The 22,432-nt window shown below is 43.1% G+C and overlaps 1 protein-coding gene across 2 annotated transcripts in view; it reads left to right on the top strand.

Annotated features, from left to right (window-relative positions):
• Positions 1 to 22,432, top strand: part of Dok5 (docking protein 5) — a 149,758-nt gene that overhangs the window by 96,810 nt on the left and 30,516 nt on the right. For both annotated transcript variants that reach the window (XM_027423285.2, XM_027423286.2), the window contains exons 3-6: positions 5,043 to 5,157; positions 5,270 to 5,389; positions 8,284 to 8,473; positions 17,303 to 17,438. In XM_027423285.2, the coding sequence (XP_027279086.1) occupies positions 5,043 to 5,157; positions 5,270 to 5,389; positions 8,284 to 8,473; positions 17,303 to 17,438 (561 nt within the window). The remainder of the gene's footprint in view (positions 1 to 5,042; positions 5,158 to 5,269; positions 5,390 to 8,283; positions 8,474 to 17,302; positions 17,439 to 22,432) is intronic.

The raw sequence follows: 22,432 nt of genomic DNA, 5'->3' as shown, positions 1-22,432 counted from the left end.
CTAGAGACTGCCAGGCAGCTCACCCTGACACCTACATTATCTATGAACTTCTGGAGCATGTAGAATGGCTGGAGATGCAGATGCAAAGCTACAGGATCTCCAGGACACAAGGACACAGCAGAATATCCAAGAGGAGTCCCAGGGAGGGCCCAGTATCAGTAGTGTAGCAGAATCCAGAGGCCTGGAGCCAGACCAATGGCTGGTTGCGATGACCATTTACACGTAAAGATGTGTGAACTAAAGGGTGTACTGCCTAACTCACCAGCCTGCACTACAGCTTTCATGCCAAGATTTTATTTACTTATTTATTTGTTTGGTTATTTTTTTGGCTTTTACTTTTAAATGTTGTTGGGCGGGGAGGTTGCAAAGTCAGAGGGTAGAATCCAGGGGATGGAGAGATGAGTGGGATCAGGATGCATGAAGTGAAATCCACAAAGAATCAATAAAGAGTTTTAAAAAAAGAGCAGTAGAAGTTACCTGGACACAAGCTACATTCTTCCATTCCACAGCACATGTCCTCCCAACATATTTTTAACCTAAGAGCTGGTATCTTTCTTTATTTGTGGAAAATTAAGTTCCAGGAGGGTGGTAATGTTACCTGCCACCAAAACTTGACTCGGAATAAATGCTAAGAACTAAAGAGAATGAATGAGTAGATAAATAGGAAACGAACCAAAAATTAGATAGTGTGGTGTGTGGATGGGTACAAGGAAGATACCTCTTCTTCAACTAAACTGAGTGGTGCCCTTCTTGATAATGTTGTATGTTGAAGAAATTATTTTATCTAAAAACCAATACACAGAGTCTATACATGTACAGTTAGCTCAACAGAGAACCCAGTTAATATGAAAATTCTTTTCTGCTGCAAAAGAATGAAATCCATAGTTACTGAGCCTCTTAAGGAACCATGCTGTGGTTTGGATGTGAAATGCCCCCATAGGCTCATGTGCTTTGACACTTGGGCCCTAGTTGATGGTGTAATTTGGGAAAGTTATGGAGCATTTAGATGGTGGAACCTTGCTAGAGGAAGTTCATCACTTGGGGCAGGCTTCGAAGCTTGACGGACAGGACATACTTCCTGTTCTTTCTCTGATCCTGGACTGCCAAAGCAATGCTGTGGTGGTTGTTCTTTGGCTACAGCATCAGGCAATGAAACACAAACCACGAGACTCAACATACCCACGTGGAGTTTAGTGGGGGAAGAGAACAAGGTGGGTTAGATATTGGCCAACCAGGAACAGAGAAAAAAGGGGGCGAGGGGTGAGGGTCAGTTGCTTAATAGGGGAAGCTTGCACTGAGTCCTTACGCAGCCCCATAACGCATGACGTAGCCGTGATGTGGCCACAAAACACAGGGCCCTTAGAGCTGTCTAAGTATCTGCCTGAATGCCAGTATACATGTCCCATTCGTTGTCGGGGGCAGGGTCAGCATAATGCCAGAGTTCCAACAGTGGCTGGCCTCATGCTCCTTCATGCCTGTCTTCCCTACCATGATAGGCAGTATCCCTTCCAGAACTCGGAATCAAAATAAGCCCTTTCTCCTCTAACTTGCTTCTGTCAGGGCATTTTGTCACAGCAACAGAAAGGAAACTAATACAGACTGCAAAGAAAGTCACACTGAAGGTTAATTGAATGAGTCATATCACTAGTATAGGTTCTGTTGTCAATCTCTTTTGACGTCACTTAATCGATCTGTGATACTAAACCATGCTGGAGCTCCCATTTCAAATAGGAGTTATATCAAATAAGACTCGGAGACCTTATCAAAATCTATCTTTGCTGCAAAACCTGATTCATCCAATGCACATTGTAAAAGGCACAGCAGTTCATCCATTCTGTCTCAGTGTTGCCATTTGTAGACTAAAATGAAAAAAAAAATACATTTCTGAATGTCTCATGTGACATAAAGGTGTCTGTAGATGACAGATATCATAGTCTGTTGCATTTATCTTGAGCAAGGGTCTGTCATGAATTTGTCTAGACTGTAACTCTTTTGAAAGTAAGGTTTTTATGTTTATGTATGTGTATGCACATGCTCAGTAAAGTGTGTGCTCTGAGCTTGGTATACACAACTGCTTTGGAAACCACTTGTCCTTTGTCACGTGCTGTCTTGACCCTGCCTGCCCTGTGAAAGCTCACTCTCCTCCCTGGAGCAGTAAGCGGGGGTGTCACTTTGCTTATTACCAAAACCAATTTCCAGAATGGGTAATTGTGTTCTGACTCATGCAATTCCCCTGCATTTCCTGGCTGTTTCCAGTGACTTATGTCTTCCTCTTGGCCCCTTAATGGATATGTAATGAAGCAACATATTTCAAAGTCATGGCTGTGCTTCAGACTTCCCTTAAGTAATGTCTCAGTGGAGGGCTAACCTGAAGCCTGGCACATGCATGCCCTACCTGGGTCCCCAAGGCAGGAAGCCGTGTTAAAAAGACAAATGCATCCAAGCTGGAGGTGACTTCTGGAGGCTGAAGGCTCTCAAGTGTTACTCGGTGTTTCAGATGAGGTGAGCAAACCCATCTGATTTGCTCCACATCTTACTTCTGCCAGACTTAGCCACAAACTTGCTTGTATGATTTTAATCTTTTCCACCCTCAGTTTCCACATTTGAAAATTGCTGATGATACTAACCTCTGTCTCCAGGACTCTTATGATGATCGAATGGGCATACTATCTGGAAATGCTAAGCCCAGAATGTGGCTTATAGGGAGGTTTGGTAGGTGCTGCCTTGTGGTCTGATCATTTTTCTTTGATGCCATCCATCAGAAAATCATTGCCAAGTGACTCAAGCCTCTCTGAGAGCTGTAGAGATAGGTATTATAATAGCAGAAAATCAGGTAGAGCTTCAAGTACCGTGTATGGCAGCTTAGGAAAGGTGATGATGAACTCACCTGGAGGTTGGGGGAAGTCTTCCCAGGGGAAGTGGACTTCCAGGATAAATCTGTGGGGGAATTTAGTCTTTTGCTCAAAGAGCCCACGTATTGAGTGACTTTCCACTAGAGGACAAGATCTGGATCATAAAACCCTCAATAGGGGCAGTGAGGGAATAAAGAGATTGCACACAGACACACAGACAGTGTGGAATCAGGTAGGGGTTCTGGCTACCTTAGCAGCCTAGAACCTCATTGGTCTATTAGCCACAGCATGGGGATGGGGGGTTGGTCTGAAGATCTCCGCAGGGGAGTGGTCTCAGTTTGTAAACATAAGGGAGGAGGAGGCTGCAGTTGCTAGTCTTTGCACACAATGGTCACTCCTTCATAAACAATCAAACAATTCACAAACCCCTGAGAACTGTGGCAACCCCCTTGAGCCTGGCCCACATGACTTTTGCAAGTGTCCCATGAGTCTGAGGCCTTGGAGTTCTGGACATGGTTGTCCCCATGTCAGTGGTAAACATTCCCTGGGGACTTAGCTCATGAAGGTTTTCCTCAGCTCCTTACAGACAAGCTGTTGTGTTAGACCTGGGAAAGAATGATGAGCATCAGTACAGTGGAACTGACTCTCCTTAGGCAAGGTAAGAACTAAACCAGTCTCTATTGTAGCCAGTTGAGGGTCAAGAAGGAAGCCAGGGAAGTTACATATTGTATACCCTGGGAAGGTTTGAACATTGGGGTGGTGTTTCCAGGAGGGAAATCAGTGAGTAACTGAGATCTAAATTAAGATTTTGGGGTTATTAGAGGGCATTAGGTGGTGATGAGAGAAGGCTCTGAGCCTTGGAAGCCACGTGGTTTGTTCTTGAAGAGTGGAGTCCAGTTTGGCTAGGCCAGAGAAATCTTGGTGACATAGTGGAGAGTTAGCTGTAGTGGTCATTTGCGTACAAGGATTTGGGCTTTCATGCCAAGTGTAACTGGAAATCTTGGAGGGATTAAGTTTCCTGCATAAAAATGCCATAATCAGACCTCAAGGCTGCAAAGATCACGTGCTGTTTGCATAGTGAATTCCTGGGTTTAGAGTGGAAGTAGAGAGACATATAAATAATTATAGAAAGATGTCAGTGGCTTAGACTGGGCTCTGGCACAAAAATAAACATCACACCGAATCAGCAGTTGCATGTATTGAGGGCTAAGGGCTTGTTGCAGATGGAGGATAAGCCATGTCCTGAAGTCCCTGGAGACGCTGGTATGGCACGCCTCTGAGGAGCACTGTGTGGCGTTTCACGCTGATAAATTTGCATTTATACCATACGAAGGGCCACTAGAGGTTAAGAAGCCAGGAAATGAAATGATCAGATTAATGTGCCTGTGGAGGGTGTTTATTTCTCTTCCTGGGTATTTCTTAAGCCAGGCATTTATTGAATTTAGGATAATGGATGGGAGAGGTGGTCCAGCATCACTGCAGGCCAAGATTGATGGGAGGCTTATTCTTTTGTGTAACATTTAAGGGGGTGTTAAGGGGGAGTTTAAGCTTGCCACTATGAAAGGCTTATTTATCTTGTAAATAAATACTTACCAGGAAACCATGTAAGCCTTCCTCCTGGCAGGCCCCTCCAGGATGACAGGACCTCATCCCACCATGGGATGGTGGAAGATCTCTGGTGAAGCACCAGGAGTTAACATCCTCTATGGCAGGGGAGGGGTTTATGTAAGTGCCAGCAGCTGAGACTGTGGGCAAGGGAGGGGCAGGATGTATAAGGGGACTACTTTGCGTCCCATGGGAACTGGGCCGGACTGTGCCATGTTCTTATATCCTAAAACGGAGATTCATAATCACCAAGGCGCTCAAAGTGGGTCAGAGAGGGTGAAACCAAGTTTGTGATGGGGTCTCTGAGTTGCAGTGCATGGCTTGACTGTTGAACATAGGGGTGATGTTTTTGAGATTCCGGACCCTCTGATGTGATATCTTAGTGGTGGATTGGACCACATTCCCTTGCCTCCCATCCTCCTAATTCATGCTTAGCCTTCATATCTGCAGCTCTGTTCTGTGATGCTAGGCTCACAGGCGATGAGCTCGATGCTCTCTGGGTCTTATTTGGGGGCGGGTGAGGAGAATGTAGGTGGGAAGTGTTCATGCGTGTGACCAGACTTCCAAATCTTGATTCTTTTTCAGGTTACAGAACTCAACAATGTGAAAAATGTAGCCCGATTGCCAAAGAGCACCAAGAAACATGCTATAGGGATTTATTTCAATGATGACACATCGAAGACCTTTGCTTGTGAATCAGGTTTGTTTGAGTCAACTGGGGAGGGGTCTTTGGCCTTTGGCATGTATATGCTTATATACATGTATATATGTATATTAATATGTCTTTTTTTTTGCTGTTGCCATTTCCACAGATCTTGAGGCAGATGAGTGGTGCAAAGTTCTCCAGGTAGAGTGTGTGGGGACCAGAATCAATGACATCAGCCTCGGAGAGCCTGACTTACTGGCTACTGGGGTGGAACGAGAGCAGAGTGGTACGTGTGCAAAGCACTCACCTTTTCTCTCCCTCATAAACTTGCTTTGTTGGATCATTGTGGCATAGCATTCATTTTATTTTAGGAATAAATACATTAGTCTATGCATGCATGCACGCTTCCATACTCTTTCCTGTACTTGAATGTACTGAAGAGGGCTACATCCAGCCAGCTTTACATTGTATATTTGTCGGTTGTGTTTTTCCACTAAATGCCAAAAAGAAAGTGACTATAAGAAATCTGATTGGATAAGTGAAAGGGGTGAGAGGTGTTGATCTCCTTCAAACGGTCTGCTTTTCACCGCCCTCTAAGGAGGTGCAGTGGGTAAATAGACATTTTGTTATGTCTAATTGTGTACTATAAAAATGTGTGAAGAGATGAGTTACAATAATAACCAAATGTTAACATTGCAGTGAATGTTTTCTTTAAAAGTTCTGTGGTGTATAATGGAAAAGTATCCACATTCACGGTTTTGAGCACCACACTGTGTGTCTGTGGGATGGAAGGTGACTTATGAATATTCAAGTGTTACATTTGCATAGGAGCCCACGCCATATGTGTTAGGACTTCCCCGTTTTATAGACAGGGAAAGCCAGAACCTCAGAAAGCGAAACACCTTGTTCCAAATGTAGTCAGTAGTTAGTGTTTGAATCCAGACTATGATCATGGTCTCCATTTACAATGCATGGGCTTTAGAGTGTGCTGATTTCCTCCTTGCCTTTTCACTTAAAATATGTTTGAACACTTTCCAGTGTTTTTAATAGAACCTAATCCCCTTGAATATTTCATCAAGTTTAAACCCACTTAAAAATCTGTGATGAAAAAAATTCAACCCTTGAGCCAACTCAGCTCAACACACCATCTAGGAATAAATCCTTTAAAATAATAATGACCAAAATATTCATGAACATTTTAGCAAAAATCAATGTTGATTCATAGTGGGAGCCTGGAAGAGCTGCTCCCTCTTCAAATAGCTGAACCTAGTGACTGGGGAGATTGGATCCCAGGGTGCTGCTTCCAAGGCAGACTTGATCTATGAGTGCTTGTCAGAGTGAAAGGGGCTCTGGGTCACCAGGATTGATGGCAGACACGACCGAGGTGGAATTGCACTGGCACTCTCAGTGAGCAAGCTTGCTGTTAGTTAAATCTGTTCTCCCTCCCAGCGGAGCTGTGTCTTGAAGACACGTTTGCAGTCTTTGCCCACGTTGAATACATGGTCCCCACCGAGATATGTCACTAGGCAGCTGTTGTTGATCTGGGCCTAGGAGAGCTGGCTAGTGCAAAGGAGCCTCTAGTCAGGGTGGGAACTGGGGCTACAGGGGGTGAAGCCATTTGCCAAGGCCGGACACCCCACCCCAGACCTTCCTTCTGTGTGGTTCATTCAGGCAGAGGGCAGATCGCCAGGGCCTTGGGAATACAGGCCTGGGCACTGAAAGCATGATGTGACTTGATTGCTACTGTCCTTTAGAGTGGCTGGGTCAGTACTTAGCTTTCACACATTTGTATTTGTGGCATAGTGGAAACTCACAGTGCTGAGATTCAAATTGAGAATGGTACCTAAGGTTTCTTTTTTGCCTGCCAGCTTTGTGTACTTGGGTTTTCTCTTATCACAGGTTTGTATAAAACTCCACGATTTACTTGAAGGCACTTTATAGTCTTATTTTGTAGGGGTTCAAATAAGTGCAATTAAAATGGTTTCTCACCAAGTGTATGCTAGGCAAGCACTCTACCACTGACCTCCCCCCCCCCACTAATTTATTTTTATAGCAAATCAATTTGCCTCTAACAGAATCCATTAACAATGGTCTCTTTTTTTACCTCTTACTTACTGAAAACAGTTTTATCCATTGGTCCAGAACTCTCAAGGGACATAGCTGTTTCATGATAGTTTCTAGAAAGCACTCAACATTTGCCTATTGATAGTTCAAAATAAACTCAAAAGCTTAAATAGCAGGAGCCTGAGCCCATTCATGAGCATAATCTTTATATTACTATTTACAAAGTTCAAATAAAATGTGGAGATTTTGATGATCTTTTCTTAATATAAAATAACTAATTTAGACCATTCCTAATAGAAAATTGTTAGCATCACACTGTCTTGTTAGATGTTTGGGATCTACTATAGGATGAATGGATAGATAGAATTATGCTTGCAAATGCCATACTATCTTTGTTCATATTTCACTTAGAGATTTTTGACTCTGTAACTTTTTGTGTTAATTTTCTAAGTAGCTACCATAATCTTGGGGACATTTTTCAGCAGCCACTCCAGGAAGCAAATGGCTGTCTCTTCCCAGAGTTAGCTAAACAAAGTTCTTTGTTCAAACTCTTTTTAAGTATATCCTATGGCATCTTCACAATCATTGGTCAGCTCATTACATGCTGTTACCATGGAGTGTGCTTTAAATATTTGGGGGGACAGCTCTATTCACTTGATTATAGAAATTGTAAGCTGATTAATGTTACTTTAGGACCACAAATCACAAAAACCTCCTTTTGCACCTGTACCTTCTGTGAGTGCAAAAGTAATTAATGTATGTAATGTGTAATTAATGTGTGCTCAGCAGAGAAAACAGTGCTCTTAGTGGTTTCATTGCTCCAGTCTTTTATTAGCATACGTTCTTTTTTACAATGCAAATTGAAAAAAGTCTAAAAATGGTATTTGTTCATGTAAATAGTGCTTAGTGTGTGTTGACACCCAGAGAGTATCATTATGCCATGTAATAACATCTGCATTTAAAAACTCATTTCTCTGTTCATTTATAACTTTTATCTTCCTGGGTGTGCCACCGAATCCTAGCATGTACATATTTTTAAAATGCTTCTGTGTTCCTACGATGTCTTTGCTGTTTTATTTCTGGGGATTTTAGACTAACCTTTTGTTTTTCTCCCAGAGAGATTCAATGTGTATTTGATGCCATCTCCTAACTTAGATGTACATGGCGAATGTGCCTTGCAGATTACATATGAGTACATCTGTCTTTGGGACATCCAGAATCCCAGAGTCAAACTCATCTCTTGGCCGCTAAGTGCCCTGCGGCGGTATGGACGTGACACAACCTGGTTCACTTTTGAGGCAGGGAGGTGAGTTCATGGCTTTTCCTACACCCTTTACCAGCATCTGCTTACCTTCTCCAGGTTCAGGTCATCGAGTCTGACCAGAAGTTTGCTTCGGAGAATTCATAAACTGTGGTCTTATGAAAGATTATAGCACAGTGTTCAGGCACCTAGAATCCCTATACTCCCAGGGAGCATTTTAACAGTTCATAGATATGGCAGGAATTTTCATTCCTTGATTTGATGGTATGCCTCAAACTGAAGCTGTACGGGTAAACTGCACCACAGACTGGATTAAGCTAAACACAGGTCAGCTGCCTGTTGCCTGAGCAGCTAGCTTCCCTGCTGTAATTCAAGGTCCACTGCTCCACGTGAATTACCAGGGTAGACCATCCATGTGAGGGCTGATGATGCTGTTCAGGTTGCTGCTAACGGAGCTCCAGCTAAACTGCTTGTTATTTAACAAATGGCAGAAGTTCTGGAAGTGCTCAGTTCTGACACTTGCTTGTTGTTAGCTCACTGGGCCCTTTTAGGGCTCCCTTGCTCCTGTTAGAGGCAAAGGTAGGAGTGAAGAGAAAACAGTGTCAGTTGGGTGAGTCATGGCACACTTCCGGCCAGTTGCATTTCACTTGCCCACATTGTTCTTCCTCCCTATGGATTTAGGTTCCTTTTAAAGGCAAAACAAACAAAGACAAACAAACAAAAACCAAACCAAACCAAAAAAAAAAAAAAAAGACAACCCTGCCACCTTTTGTATTTTAAAATTTCAGATGACTTTAGTTTTAAGAAATACAAACCCATCAAACTAATCAACATTCTAGTACACAATGGAGAGGGCTTTACAGACCCCAATCCCTAACTGAAGAACTGTGTGGTTGGTGGCTTCTGGGGGAGGTAGAGTTAATTTCTTTTAAGAGCATAGTTTCTGGTAGGTAGACCCCACTCCAGTGGATGGCCTTACACCCAGGAGCATATAAAGAGCACAGATTGGATATAATGGGTTATTTGTTAAGCAAAATCAAAAATAGCACCAGCATTAAAAAGTAGGCTGAAGACACAAAGTTGAGTGGTAGGTTAGGAGATAGGGAGCTGGGGATGAATCTGGAGGAACAGAACTTAATGTGATCAAAGTACATTGAATGGAATTCTCAAAGAATTGATAAACATATTATATTAAAATGGGGCATAAGCCCATCTGTACAAGTCTTAAAGTTACTTTGAATCTCTAAGAAACAGGTTAAAATATTTAAGATAGTTGGTTAAAGTTGACAGTTCTTTTATAGGAAGTGATACTGATTTAAAGAGAGTAAAACCAGAAGTTCTGAACACTACCCAAGCCTCTAACTCAGAGGAAGATGAGAGTAGCACTCCCTTCCAGTCAATCAGTTTACCTCATTTTAGACAGAGCCCAAGTATTTAACATTTACTTTCTGGAAATACAATCAATTTAATGTTTTCACAACATTCTAAAAAGTTTTGAAAAGTGTTTTTCTTTGGTCTATTTTCTTTCTTCTTTTCTTTTTTGTGGATTTTTGTTTAGTGGTTAGTTTTCTTGTTTTTGAAGTGGTGTATCATGTAGTAGCCCAGGCTAACCCTGAAACTTGTCTTCCACTCCCAAGTTATAGGAAGACAGATGTGCGCCGCACACCTGCACTGTTTTACTTTCAAGACACAGAAGGGAGTTGGCTACTCTTCTGGACAACAAAGGTCATGGCATTAAAAGACAAAACCGTCACGTTTAGTTTTGTGCTCCTCCTGTATCTCAATGACCAGTCTACTATTTATAAAGGAAAATCCTTGTGGAAAACTTAGCACTTGCTGGGTTGGATTGGTATGCTTCCTCCTGTGGGCCTCTTTAGTTTCTGTCAGGACTTTTGGAGCAGGGTGAGGGCTTGCAGAACACAGAAAGTGAGACACAAGGTAGTGCCACTACTTCTGATTTTTCTCTGAAATGCAAATAAAGATGGATTTTTATCATTACTGTGAGGATGCTAGATAATATGATCATTTGTGTTCCCCCAAGTGTGATGCTTTCATATCTGCCTTATTTTATTAATAAAGATAATTTCCTCCTTGGTTATTTTCAGATATCTCCAAAACAAGGCAGGGCAGTTTTATAATGACTATTCCTATACCCTGCTCACTCACTTGATGAAGCAAGCAGGAATGAGGCTCCCACCAGGCACACTGTTTTCACACTGCAAATTGGAGGCTGTGACATAAAATTTCATTTCTTCTTGTACTGGATCTGAGAACAATGAGAGCTAAGCTTCTAGGGTTACCTGCACACTGGATTACATAACCCTCATCTCTCAGGAGTGTTATTAAGATTAAATAAAGGCCCATGGGAGAATGCCTGGGACAGAGCCTGGAAAGTAGTAGGTAGTTGAATCAGCTCAAAGTGACAAAGCAAAGAATCTACTATCCTGACTTAGGCTCTGGAAGTAGTGATGGCTTCAGGCATGGCTTCATTCAATGTTCAGTTGACAAAACTAGGTTTCATTGGAAAGTCTTGTGTCTTCTAGCTTGTCTACTTCCTAGATGTCTTGGTGACTTCTAGGAGCTTTCAAGTCTTCTCATACATTAGCCAATGGGAGACAGATGGGCAACATACAGCATGTTGACCGTTATAGTCAACATGAGACTCAGGCTCTCTACTGAGTGCTTTACACAAATCTCATAGGACAGGAACAGAATGGGGACATCTCCCAGACCACAGAGTGGGGTTTGTTGGCTCTGAAAGGGGAAAGATGCAAGGTTGCAAAACAGCAAAGCGTGTCCATCATAGCATGTACTTGCTCTGAGTAAAAAACGGCCAAGAGGGGTTATTTTGTTTATATGTGTGTGTGTCTGTGATAGCCTGTGTGCTGGAGAGTAGAAGCCTTCGGAGGCCAGGAAGGGGCATCAGGTCCCCTGGAGCTGAAGTAATGTGGTTGCTAGTGGCTTGATGTGGGCACAAGGAACCAAACTCTAGTCTTCTTATAGACACAGAGCATTCTTAACCTCCAGGCCATCTCTGCAGGCCATGCATCACGTCAGCATACCATTCTTGTTAGCATACCACTCCTTACTTACGAAGGAAGCTACTTCAGTGTGTTCAAGTAAGGCCTCCATCAGTAAGTCAGAGATTTTTGAAGATACTGCTGATCTGATAGTCTTCCTAAACTGTGTGCTAGTGTATAAATGCCCTGAGTTTTGAGAGTCCCCATTTGCTCTTTTCTTTTGTGATCTGGGCACATGCAGCCAGAGCCAGCTACCTTTTCTCAGGTAGGGTTTAGCCTTTTAGGACCTGCAAAGTGTATTTCTGCCCTTCACCTCCTAGGATAAGTAGCTCTAACTTTATTGCTGTGCTTGTTTGTTTTTCCCTTGAAGAAATTCAGAAATGAAGCATAAAACTTGTAATAAACCACAATTATACAAAGGTTTGTCCCTGGCAATAAAAAGTAATAATTAACTTATTCTGGAGGCCTAGAGAGATATTGCTTCTTTTGCCTGAGTTGTCTGTCTTTAGTCTGCTGTTTGTTTCTGTTTTAGAGCCCTGACATCTGACTTTCACAAATCAACCTGTCAGAGAGGTGGGAGTTTTCCCTGGGAAGATGCAACTGGCAGGCTGTTCTCCAGACAGTTGCATTCCCAGGGAGCCTTTCCAGAAAGGTTATTGTTTGGAGAAGGGTGGCAGGTGTCCAGTGAGCTTCCCTTTTATGTTTTAAGCTGGTTGCTGGGTTCACATACTTGAGTGTGGAGCTCTGTCTCACCTCCGACTGATTTAAATTAATACCCTGGGTTTTGCCTCTGCAGGAGTGAGAGAGGCCCAGGAGACGTTTGGCAGAACCTGCTAAATAATTTCCACACATGAATGCCCTTCTTTGCTGACCAGAGAGGGAGAGCCTCTTTTGTAACTTTGGCATCATTTAAAAAGAAATTTTTGGAATGCCAAGGAAGGTGAAAATTTGACTTCCAGGGGCAAATGCTTCCCTAAATTTGTGCAAAGAGTTTTTGCTTGGGATGCAAGGTCATCTAAACAGACTTGGAAAGTAAACAACAGCTTTCCATGGAGTTCCCATTGAGGGCAGTCTAACTGCTGAGGTAACTCTTCGGTGATGTGGGACTATCTTCTAAGTGAAGAGTCCACAGAGAAGAGGAAACTGCCCTGCCATCTCCTGCATATTCCCGACTGGAGCTCTTGGTTCCAAGCCATTGAATGGTCTCTAATACCGGAATGTTTCCGAGATGGTTCCTTCCTTATTATCAAGGAAGAAAAAGTTAGGTGGATGGGACATCCTCTTTTCTTACTATGTTGAGTAGAGAAATTCTCATGGAATTCCAGGTCTCACACACAGACTTGCTCAGGCAGGAGAAAGAGATTCCTCTTCATCCACCAGAAAATGGGAAAGAGAGTGTCATCATTTTCTTTCTATCCTGATAAAAATGCTCTGAAACAGTCATCCCCAAGACTTCCCTCACTTCTCATCCCAAGGGTGAGTTCAGGCCAAGGTCTGGTGTCTCTTCTTCCTCCAGACATGTCCCATACCTATCATCTTTAGTCATACTCAAATCCCTGAAGTCCTTCTGGGATGTGGTCCCCACCTTTCCTCCTGGATAAAGACGCAGTTTGAGACATCCTTCAAAGAGCATCCAAGGTAAAACCAGTGGATAAAGAGAAAGGAGGAAGGGGTCACAAGACACCAAAATGCCTTTCTGCTCTTCCATGCATGAACCCCAGAGGGAGTTTTTCTCTTGTATTTTCTAAAGAGCTGACCAGCCTGCACTGCTGTGCTGGGTTATATAAAGCCATTAGTCTGTTTGATGTGTTTTTATTTTTATTGCCTTGGGCCCTTCACCCATTATACTGTTTTGTCAAGGCCTACTGTAGCATTTTAATGGGTACAGAACATTTAATGTGTAGCTCCTTATGAAACAGCTCCAAGCCAATCAGTCAGGCAAAGCAAGTAGGCCTCAGGGAATTGCATGAAAAAGCCAGGTTTTGTCTGTCCCCTACTCTGTGGGCCATGTGGTGCAGCTAAAGGGCACACTTTCTAAAGTAAACAGAAGAAAACCCCAACACTTAAACCAGAGGTAACATGTCTGTTCTACTAAGAGGTCTTTCATGAATCTTATCTCTTTATTGAACAGTGGGGAACCTCTTGGCTATCTCTGGGAGATCAAGCCATTTTGGCCCTTCCAGCACAAAATATAAATAATGGAACAGGTTGCTGACAGCTCAAATCAGCTAACTTTACATAGCAATCAGGATTTCTTGTCTTAAATGATGAAAAGCAGCTCTAACATCGGATTCCTCTGTATGTATAAACACCCGATTAGCCTACTGCGGGCTAAAAGTCTTTCAAAATGAAACACACTCCCCACTAACCACATTTCCCCCATCTCTGTGCCTTTGGGGGTCTGAACAGAAAGTCTGTTTCTCTACCGGAGCTATGATAGTTAGGGATGTGACTCCTGTTTCTTTCTGTAAGTGATGGGTATGGCAGTGCTGTGTGTGTGTGTGTGTGTGTGTGTGTGTGTGTGTGTGTGTCTGTGTGTGTGTGTCTGTGTGTGTGTGTGTTTCTGCATTCATTAGCTTCAGGTGAGTGTCAGGAAAGAATGCTTGATGCTATAGACATTTTGATTTCCTTTGTTTTTGATCACTGTATTTGAGAGATTTAAATAACTGTCCTTAAAGAAAGGATCTGCATTATGCTTTCCAAAAGGAGACATTGGGAGCTAGGGATCTAGTTCAGTTGCTAACAGACTTGCCTACTCTACACAAAGCCTTGGGTTGGAACCCAACCATTGCTTAAACTGAGCATTATGACCCACAGCTATAGACCCAGCATTCACGGCGACACACAACTGTAGACCAGGTGCTCACTGTGACACACACCTGTAGACCAGGTGCTCACTGCGACACATAGCTGTAAATCCAGCACTCACTGTGACACACACCTGTAGACCAGGTGCTCACTGCGACACACAGCTGTAAACCCAGCACTCATTGTGACACACACCTGTAGACCAGGTGCTCAGTGGTGTGGACAGGTGGGTCAGCAGTTTAAGGCCCTCCTCAGGTACATACTGGGCTGGAGGTCTGAACAGGATGATGACACCCTATCTCTAAACAAACAAGTAAACTCTAGGCATTGTCCAAAGGGTGATTTTGTTGAGAGTTGTTCTTGCCAGCTAATGAGTCACAATGCAAAGGAGGCAATATCATGCAAACATCAGATGTTAAGAGAGGGAGGAAACATTAGCATGCTAATAGATTTATGATCAACCCACATAGCAATACATGAATGTATTTGATCATAATCTAAACCACATTTCTTATTGTGAGTCTTAGACAAAAAAAAAAAAAAAAAGCCTTTAAAGGCCCCTAGAGCACCAGGATTAAGTATGCCTTCAAACTTGGGTGTTCTGAGTAACAGGTGCCTTCTTGCCCTCAAGGAACAGGGCAGTCATTTAAGGAAGTCAATGAGCAGTGACCTTTATATCAGGAGAAACAGCAGGTGACTTAAAGAGTCAGTTAAGGCTAATTCTTCCTCTTAATAAATTCATGTGCTTTGTGGGTAAAAAGAGATGTGGAAAAATCCCAAGGCCTCGTAGAATCAGGAAGTGGTGACTTATGTTCAAAAGAGGGGACAGCAGGGGTTACGATGGCACAAGATGTCCGCATGAAACAAACTGAAATGAAGAATGTTGAATCTCAGCTTCAGTGCTTTTTTGGCGGGTACAACTGAATGACTAACAAACCATAATCATCAAGGATGGAAACCAAAGCTCGCTTTCTCCTCTTTCCCAGCATTCCTTTCTCTCTTTCCTTATAAATCCATATTCATGAAATTTAAGCCAGGCAGTCTCAGCTATTGTTTAGGCTTCCCCATACAGTTGTGGTACTGTGCCAACTATGAAAAACTAGACTGGGGTACATCTTTCTTGGTTTATGGCATGAACTGAACCAATTGGGCAAGGATGAAAAGCAATGGCTTGAGCTGGAAACTTCCTCAGCTTCTTTATTGTGTCATACAGTTTTTCTGAGATGAACAAAGCGCAAGCAACAAGTAAGACAATGTTCACACTATTAGCAAGAAATTCTGAAGTGGAGCAAGTGGGCTTTAGAACCAACAAACAAATGCAACCTCTTACCATTCTCATATGTATTCATAATAGAACTCTCTTCAGGGTTGCTGCTTATGCTTTTAGTCAAATTCCTTAAAGCACTGGTAGTAGTGGCTGCAGAGATGGCTCAGCAGCTGGGAGTACTGGCTGCTGGTACCGAGGACTCAGGTTTGGTTCTCCATACCCACAGGACGGCTCATGACAGTCCTTAGCTCCAGTGCCAGGGGAGTGGGTGTCCTCTTCTGACCTCCAAGGGCACAGATATCCATGGAAACAAAGCACCCATACATATAAAATACATATTTTAATTAAAAATTCTTAAGGTAATTCAATATATTTGTATATGAATACATTTATGTTTACACAGGAAAAATATACAATTAAGAAGAATTTGTTTTGTTCTTGTGTAACATGAACAAATTAATGACCCATATTGGGGTTCAAGCTTCAAGCTGAATATGAGAAAAGCAAAGCATCCGGCTACTAACTTATTAACTCTATCTCAGGCTGAATGGGCTGATCCTGTTTCCATGAGCTCTCACAAAGCCTCAAACTGTAGCCTCTCCTCAGAGTGGCTGGAGAATGAATGCCTCATACTGATTCTTGCTGCTGTTTTTTATACCCCTCTAGTGCTGGAATTAAAGGTGTGAGCTGTAATTCTCTTTTAGACTGATTCACTATTGCGTAGATCTGGATGGCCTTAGACTTACAGAGATCCATCTACCTCTTAATCCTGAGTCCTAGGATTAAAGGTGTATACCACCACCTTTTAGCTTCTTGCTGCTGAGATTAAACTTGTGTGCCTGGCTTCTAAAGCTTCTGGCTAAGTTTGCTTTTCTGAATCTTCAGTCAGGCTTTAATAAATCATAAATAATATATCGCTACATTCTTGTCTAATGGTGCCTGGCCAGTTCCCTTTATCAGTTTGTTTCTGGATTTTTGTGGTCTAGGGTGGATATACCCTTCTTCTCAGTGTTTGACCTTAGTTCCCAAACCCATATATGTTGTTTCCTTGAAGAATTTCCCATGTGTCCCATACATTAACTCAGCAGAGTCCTGTTCCTTTAGGAAGGGTGATGGGTTGCTTTGGTCCAGCATGTTGGCAAGAACCTGGATCAACATTTGATGTGGGGGTTTGGAAATGAGAGAACTCTTAGGGCTATCATCTGTGGGGAAGTTAGAATAGCATCGAAGAAGGACAGAACCCCATCTTCACCCTGGGGCTTAGGGCCACCATGGTGATTTTCCTCTGAAAGACTGTTCTTGGAGTGAGAGGGGGATCAGTGTCCCAGGGTCTCCTGGAGTGTGGCATTGTACTGAGAATGGAGAAACAGTGCTCATCTTCTACTTCAATTTATAACAAAAACAAAACAAGACATCACTCAGTACTTATCAGCCAGAAGTGTTAGTTCCCTGCCCACTGTTACAATAATTAATTGGACACTGACCGTTTTGTTCTAGTAATTTTATTTAGCAAACATGAACACTAGCTCTAATTACATTAAGAATAAATGGACTCAAGCTCTCGGAACATTGCCAGGTATGGTGGCATTGCTGTCAGCAATCCCAGCACCAAACACAGAGGAGCTGTTGCAAGTTCGAGGTCAACTTGGGTTGTCTGGAGTTTTAGACCAGCAAGGGCTACATGGCAAGACCCTGCGTCAAAAATAAGTGAGCGAAATGTCTCCATGGCGACATTGTGAGAGCTGGGTTTTCAGAAGTTTCTTGCTTTTGTTTTCACAGGATGTGTGAGACTGGTGAAGGGCTTTTTATCTTTCAAACACGAGACGGCGAAGCCATCTACCAGAAGGTCCATTCTGCTGCCTTGGCCATAGCTGAGCAGCATGAGCGCTTGCTGCAGAGTGTGAAAAATTCAATGGTATGTTTGGCATGTCTTCTTTCTGCCCAGGGCACACACACCATTTTAGAATGTGGTCTGGGAATGTACATGCTCAACAACATGGTTCCCCTTACATAAGCAGTTAGTTTGTTTCTTTACTTCACATTATAGGACACAGATTGAATACTACCCTTAGAATTCCCATCATGACCAACGGATAAACCATCGACCCATGCACTCATATACTTTATCGTTTATTATTACACATGGGTATTTGCATTTGTTGTATAGAGTTCAGAGGATTCTCACTGACAGCCCCAATGAGTGAGTTTATTAAACATGTAGCAAGCATAAATAAAAAGAAAACCAACAGGAAGTAGCAGGTAGAGAGAAACAGGAAGTAGGTGGCAAAATATCGAGTCAGGTACTTACACCACCAACAGAGAAGGCAGGGTAGCCTGACTGAGAGCAAGTAAAGGTAAGGACTTCAAATTATGTCTTATAACATGTGATAGAAATCACTTGGGAAATCCCACTTGGCATGTCCAGTTGAGCTTTTTCTCTCTATGGCTGAGAGAAATACCTCAGGCATTTTTACAGCAGGAATAAACAGTGGTGATGGCAGTTGGGAGTGGTTTGCCTTCTAGTTGTTCTCAAGAACACAATGTACCCTTAGCTGCGTGCTGTTTCCCTCTCTCCACAAGCGAATCAGGAGGTCACCTGACAGGGTGCTTTGGAGGACACTTTGAGATAAACACCTGTGGGACTGAAGAGCATGGGACTTTTCAGTAAGCTTAAACACCAGGTGACAGTTCAATGTAATTTACATGACAACGTTAACACTGACATGAGTGTGTATCAACATCTACACACTCAGCTATGTGGCTTGTCTGCCTATGTATGTATGTATGTATGTATGTATGTATGTATGTATGTATGCATGCATGCTTATCTTTATCAGAAGTTATTGTTTGCAGCCAACAAATGTGCCTAGAAAATATAAGTGAAAAAAGGCTGAGGGAAACTGGGGAGAAATGTTCCAGGCTCAAATGAAGGAGTTTGAGTCCATTCGTGATAGTAATTGAGGGAATGAATTGCAATTCAACTGTGGTGTTTTCTGAGATGAAGAAAGCCTGAGACAGCACACATGGCTATGCATCTGCTGTTGTATGAAGATGCCATGATGTGAGCATGAACACACATGTTTGGAACACTTCTCTTTGCATTGCATGCTGCTAGGGATTCTGACTTGAAGAAACTATTAGAATTCTTCAGTATCTTACAGAAGAAAAGAATTATTTTTAAAAATCTTTAAGATATTTGTCTGGTTTTTAATTTTTTAGTTATTTGTTTGTTTGTTTATGTATTTTTGAGGCAGGGTTTCTCTCTACAGAGCCCTGCCTGTCCTGAAGCTCACTATGTAGACCAGGCTAACTTCCAACTCACAGAAATCCACCTGCCTCTGTCTTGCAAGTGCTGGGATTAAAGGCAAAGTCTGGCTCTTTTATTTTTAAATTATGTGTATACATATATGTTTGTGCATGTGAGCACATGCATATGAGCATAGCAGCTACCCATGGACACCAGGAGAGGGCGTCAGATATCCTGGAGCTGGTGTTGCAGGCAGTTATGAACAGCCCGGTGTAGGTGTCAAGTGAGAGGAACAGGATTCCAGCCTCTGCAGGAACAGTACATCCTCTTAGCTCCTCAGCCATCTCTTCAGACCCAAATATCAAGAAATCTTATCTAGAAACATGAAGGATGATAAACAAAAAATACCCCAGAGACATGAAAAACAAGAGGAGCTCCTTTGGCATGGTAAGAGTAAGGGGATTCGATTACAATTTGAAAAAGCATATGTGACCTTTGTTTTGAGAGTGGCCTTTTGGGGGTCAGAGCTCACTGCTGAAAGAGGGGAGAGAGCCAGGGCTGAGTTGCACACTCTGGACCAAGAGTTGGATGTATGATCATGAATGCATTTCAGAGGTGGCTGGGGGTGAATAAGCTGTGAGGCCTGGTGGGAATTAAGGGAGCGGGAGAGCCAAGCTGTGTAGGAGGTGACATGCTGGGGACTTGATTAAACATTGTTCTAGTGTAGGAATGAAGATGTGTCTGGGTGAGATGATATTTTAATTGTTAATCTGAGGAAGGAAATTTGCATTCTGGGGTGTTGGAGAACTTTGTTTATTGGTTGGAGGCCTGGACAGTGCAAATGGAGAATGAATTCACTCTCTTTGCTGCATGGTCTTGAACATGCACCCTGGTCTTTTGCTATCCTCAAACTTAGACTTGAAGTCACACCATCAGTGCTTCTGGATGTCAGCCTTCATATTGCAGTTCAAGACCCTTCACGTTCATCACAATCTCTCTCCTTCTCCTGCCTCCCTTTCCTCTCCCTTCCTCCTTCCCTTCCCTCCTTCCAGTCTCTCTATCTCCCCTCTCTTCCCTCCCCCCTCTTCATCTCCCCTCCCTCCCTCCTTCCCTCCCTCCCTCCCTCCCTTACCCCTCTCTCCGCTCTCTCCTCAACTCTCCCTGACTAATCTAACCAGCATGGAGTAGACACAGATAATACAGACACAGGCCATCATGTCATTGTGCCTGTGAGTGTTGCCAAACCTATCTCCAACACCAGCACTGCACCACAGCTTGGTGGAGTACAGCAAATTTCTAGATTCTTCCAAGATCCATGAGAAAAGTAGTTACAAATTAAGTTTACATGAGATCTGCTCATAACACATTTGACACAACCCACTGCTGACTAGATCCATTGCCTCAAGCTGATTTCAACAACAGCTGCATCTCACACCATTCATCTATCTGTCTGTCACTGTCTGAGAAGAGGCAACCTAAAGATAGCATTTGGAAGGAGTAGAGGGTGATGCAATGGGATGGTTTAGATCACAGACAATAATTGTAAGGTTCTGTGGAAAGAACCATGTTTGGTACAAAATCCATGCATCATTAAAGTACTTCAGACAAAGGAACATTGACCAGGGATAGCAAGGCCTCTTGCTTCTGTCACACAGCAAGATACTCATTGCTAACTTTTGAGTCTGGAGCTTCTGGTGTTTAAACCTGTAGGCATATAACAAGCAGAATTGCACTGAGCACACAACTTACAGTTAGTTAGCTTTTAAAAAGAGAGCACCCTTGAGCATTGTTTATGGATGCATGCTTCAGGATAGCTGAACTAGGAGCTCCAGGAGCAATGTCCTGATTGCAGCTTCCTATCTGTGTAAGAACACTGAGATGACAGGCTTTCTCCATTGAATGTGGCTTTACATGGAGTCCAGGGATTCAAACTCAGGTCCTCCTGAGTGGTTACATAACAAGTGCTCACTGAACTATCTCCCCAGCCCACAGCTGTCTTTTTGAAAAAGCCTTATACAGCATCCATGTTTTTATATAGCAAGCATCTGTTGCATGGTTATGTAGTACTGCACTGTACAGATATTCTGTTAATTTTTAAAACTATGCTTTAGGGGTTGGAGAGATGGCTCAACAGTTAAGAGCACCGGCTGCTCTTCCAGAGGACCTGGTTTCTATTCCCAGCAACCACATAGTGGTCATGTCTGCAACTCCAGTTCTGGGGATTTGATGTCCTCTTCTGGCTGCTATGGGCACCAGACATGCCAATGGAGCCCAGACATAAGTGCAGGTGAAAACCCTGCCCAGGTGAAATAAAGTAAGCAATCAAAGCTGTGGTTTAGTGCAGTATTCCATCTGTATGCCCTGGTGACCGCTTAGTGCCCACTCTTAGAGTTTAAACATCAAATCAAAGGCTGAATTCTTTAATGGATTGGATTTTGATTCCAAATGACCTTCCAAGGAAACTTTCTTTTGGCAGATATGGACTCACAGCACGGGACTATCTGTCTGTCTGTCCATACACTTAGCGATTCTATGTGTGGCAGTCGGGATAATTCAGTGGATGGAAAGAGGATAAATGACAGAGGGAGAAGCAGCAGGGAAGCAGAATGCAAGTTGCTCCAGCCTAAGTGGGAAGCATGTCGCTGCCCCGATTTGGCTGCTTCCCATTAGATGCTTGTCAGATCCTAAGGAAGTTTCAGTGAGATTACCTTATTTGAAAAGCCTTAATTAGCATAAATCGGTTCTGGAAAGGCAGACTGGGATATACTCGCGCATGTTTTCCCATTTTCTGTCTCCTCATTATTTCCACTAAAATTAATCAGGAATATGAGTAATTCATTCAGATCACCCCTCTGAAAATTTAACTAGAAAATAATGTCATTTGCCCTTAATTTACTGCACGCTCCATGAGTTCTAGGAAAGATGTGCTGTTGCAAAGCAAGCGCTTCCTGTTTCCTACGAAATGGGTGAGCATCCGAATGGGCTCTGAGTGACATTGCAGTTAGCTGGGGATTGCAGAAAGCCAAACACCAGTGTATTTTAATCAGAACCTGATTAGGGGAGGAAAGATATCCCATGATACAGTGGGCCACACCAGTCTTGGGGTTAGGGTTTTACTTCTCTGTGCCTGAGACTGGAGTCACACAGAACCGATTCTACTCTCTCCCAGCAATGACATCTGCCCCCATGCTGGGCCCCTTCTGAACTACCTGAGGTTATAACTGGAAGAGGTGATGACAATAACCTCTAGCCTTAGCCTCTTTGTTAGGAAATCCCAACTCTCTGTTTACTATTGGCTGCTGTAAAGCCCAGCAACTGTACCTTCAGAGTGATGCTACATCATGGGGCCAGTGGGGACCTACTCTAGCTGGCAACTGTAGCTTTGAGGGGAATGTCTGGATCATCTCAGTGACCCTGGAGCCCAGAGTTTGTCGAGAGGAGACTGGGTTGGATGGCAGTAACAGCTTTTGTGACAGGCTGACTTTGGACTCTCCAGGGAGATCCATGTTTTAAAACCCCAAACCTGTCATTTGCCAGCTTACCGCTAGTGTCTTAGAGGGGAAAGGGCTTCTCAGTGATGGCCAGGTGAAGGACCTTGAGATGGGACGAGTGCTTGGATTAGTCAAGTGGTTCCAAAGTCATTTCAAGGTTCTGGTAGGAGA

Source organism: Cricetulus griseus, chromosome 6 (assembly GCF_003668045.3).
Source record: "Cricetulus griseus strain 17A/GY chromosome 6, alternate assembly CriGri-PICRH-1.0, whole genome shotgun sequence".
Classification (NCBI taxonomy): domain Eukaryota; kingdom Metazoa; phylum Chordata; class Mammalia; order Rodentia; family Cricetidae; genus Cricetulus; species Cricetulus griseus.
Note: the sequence above shows the minus strand (reverse complement) of the source record. Positions and strands in the feature narration are given on the sequence as shown.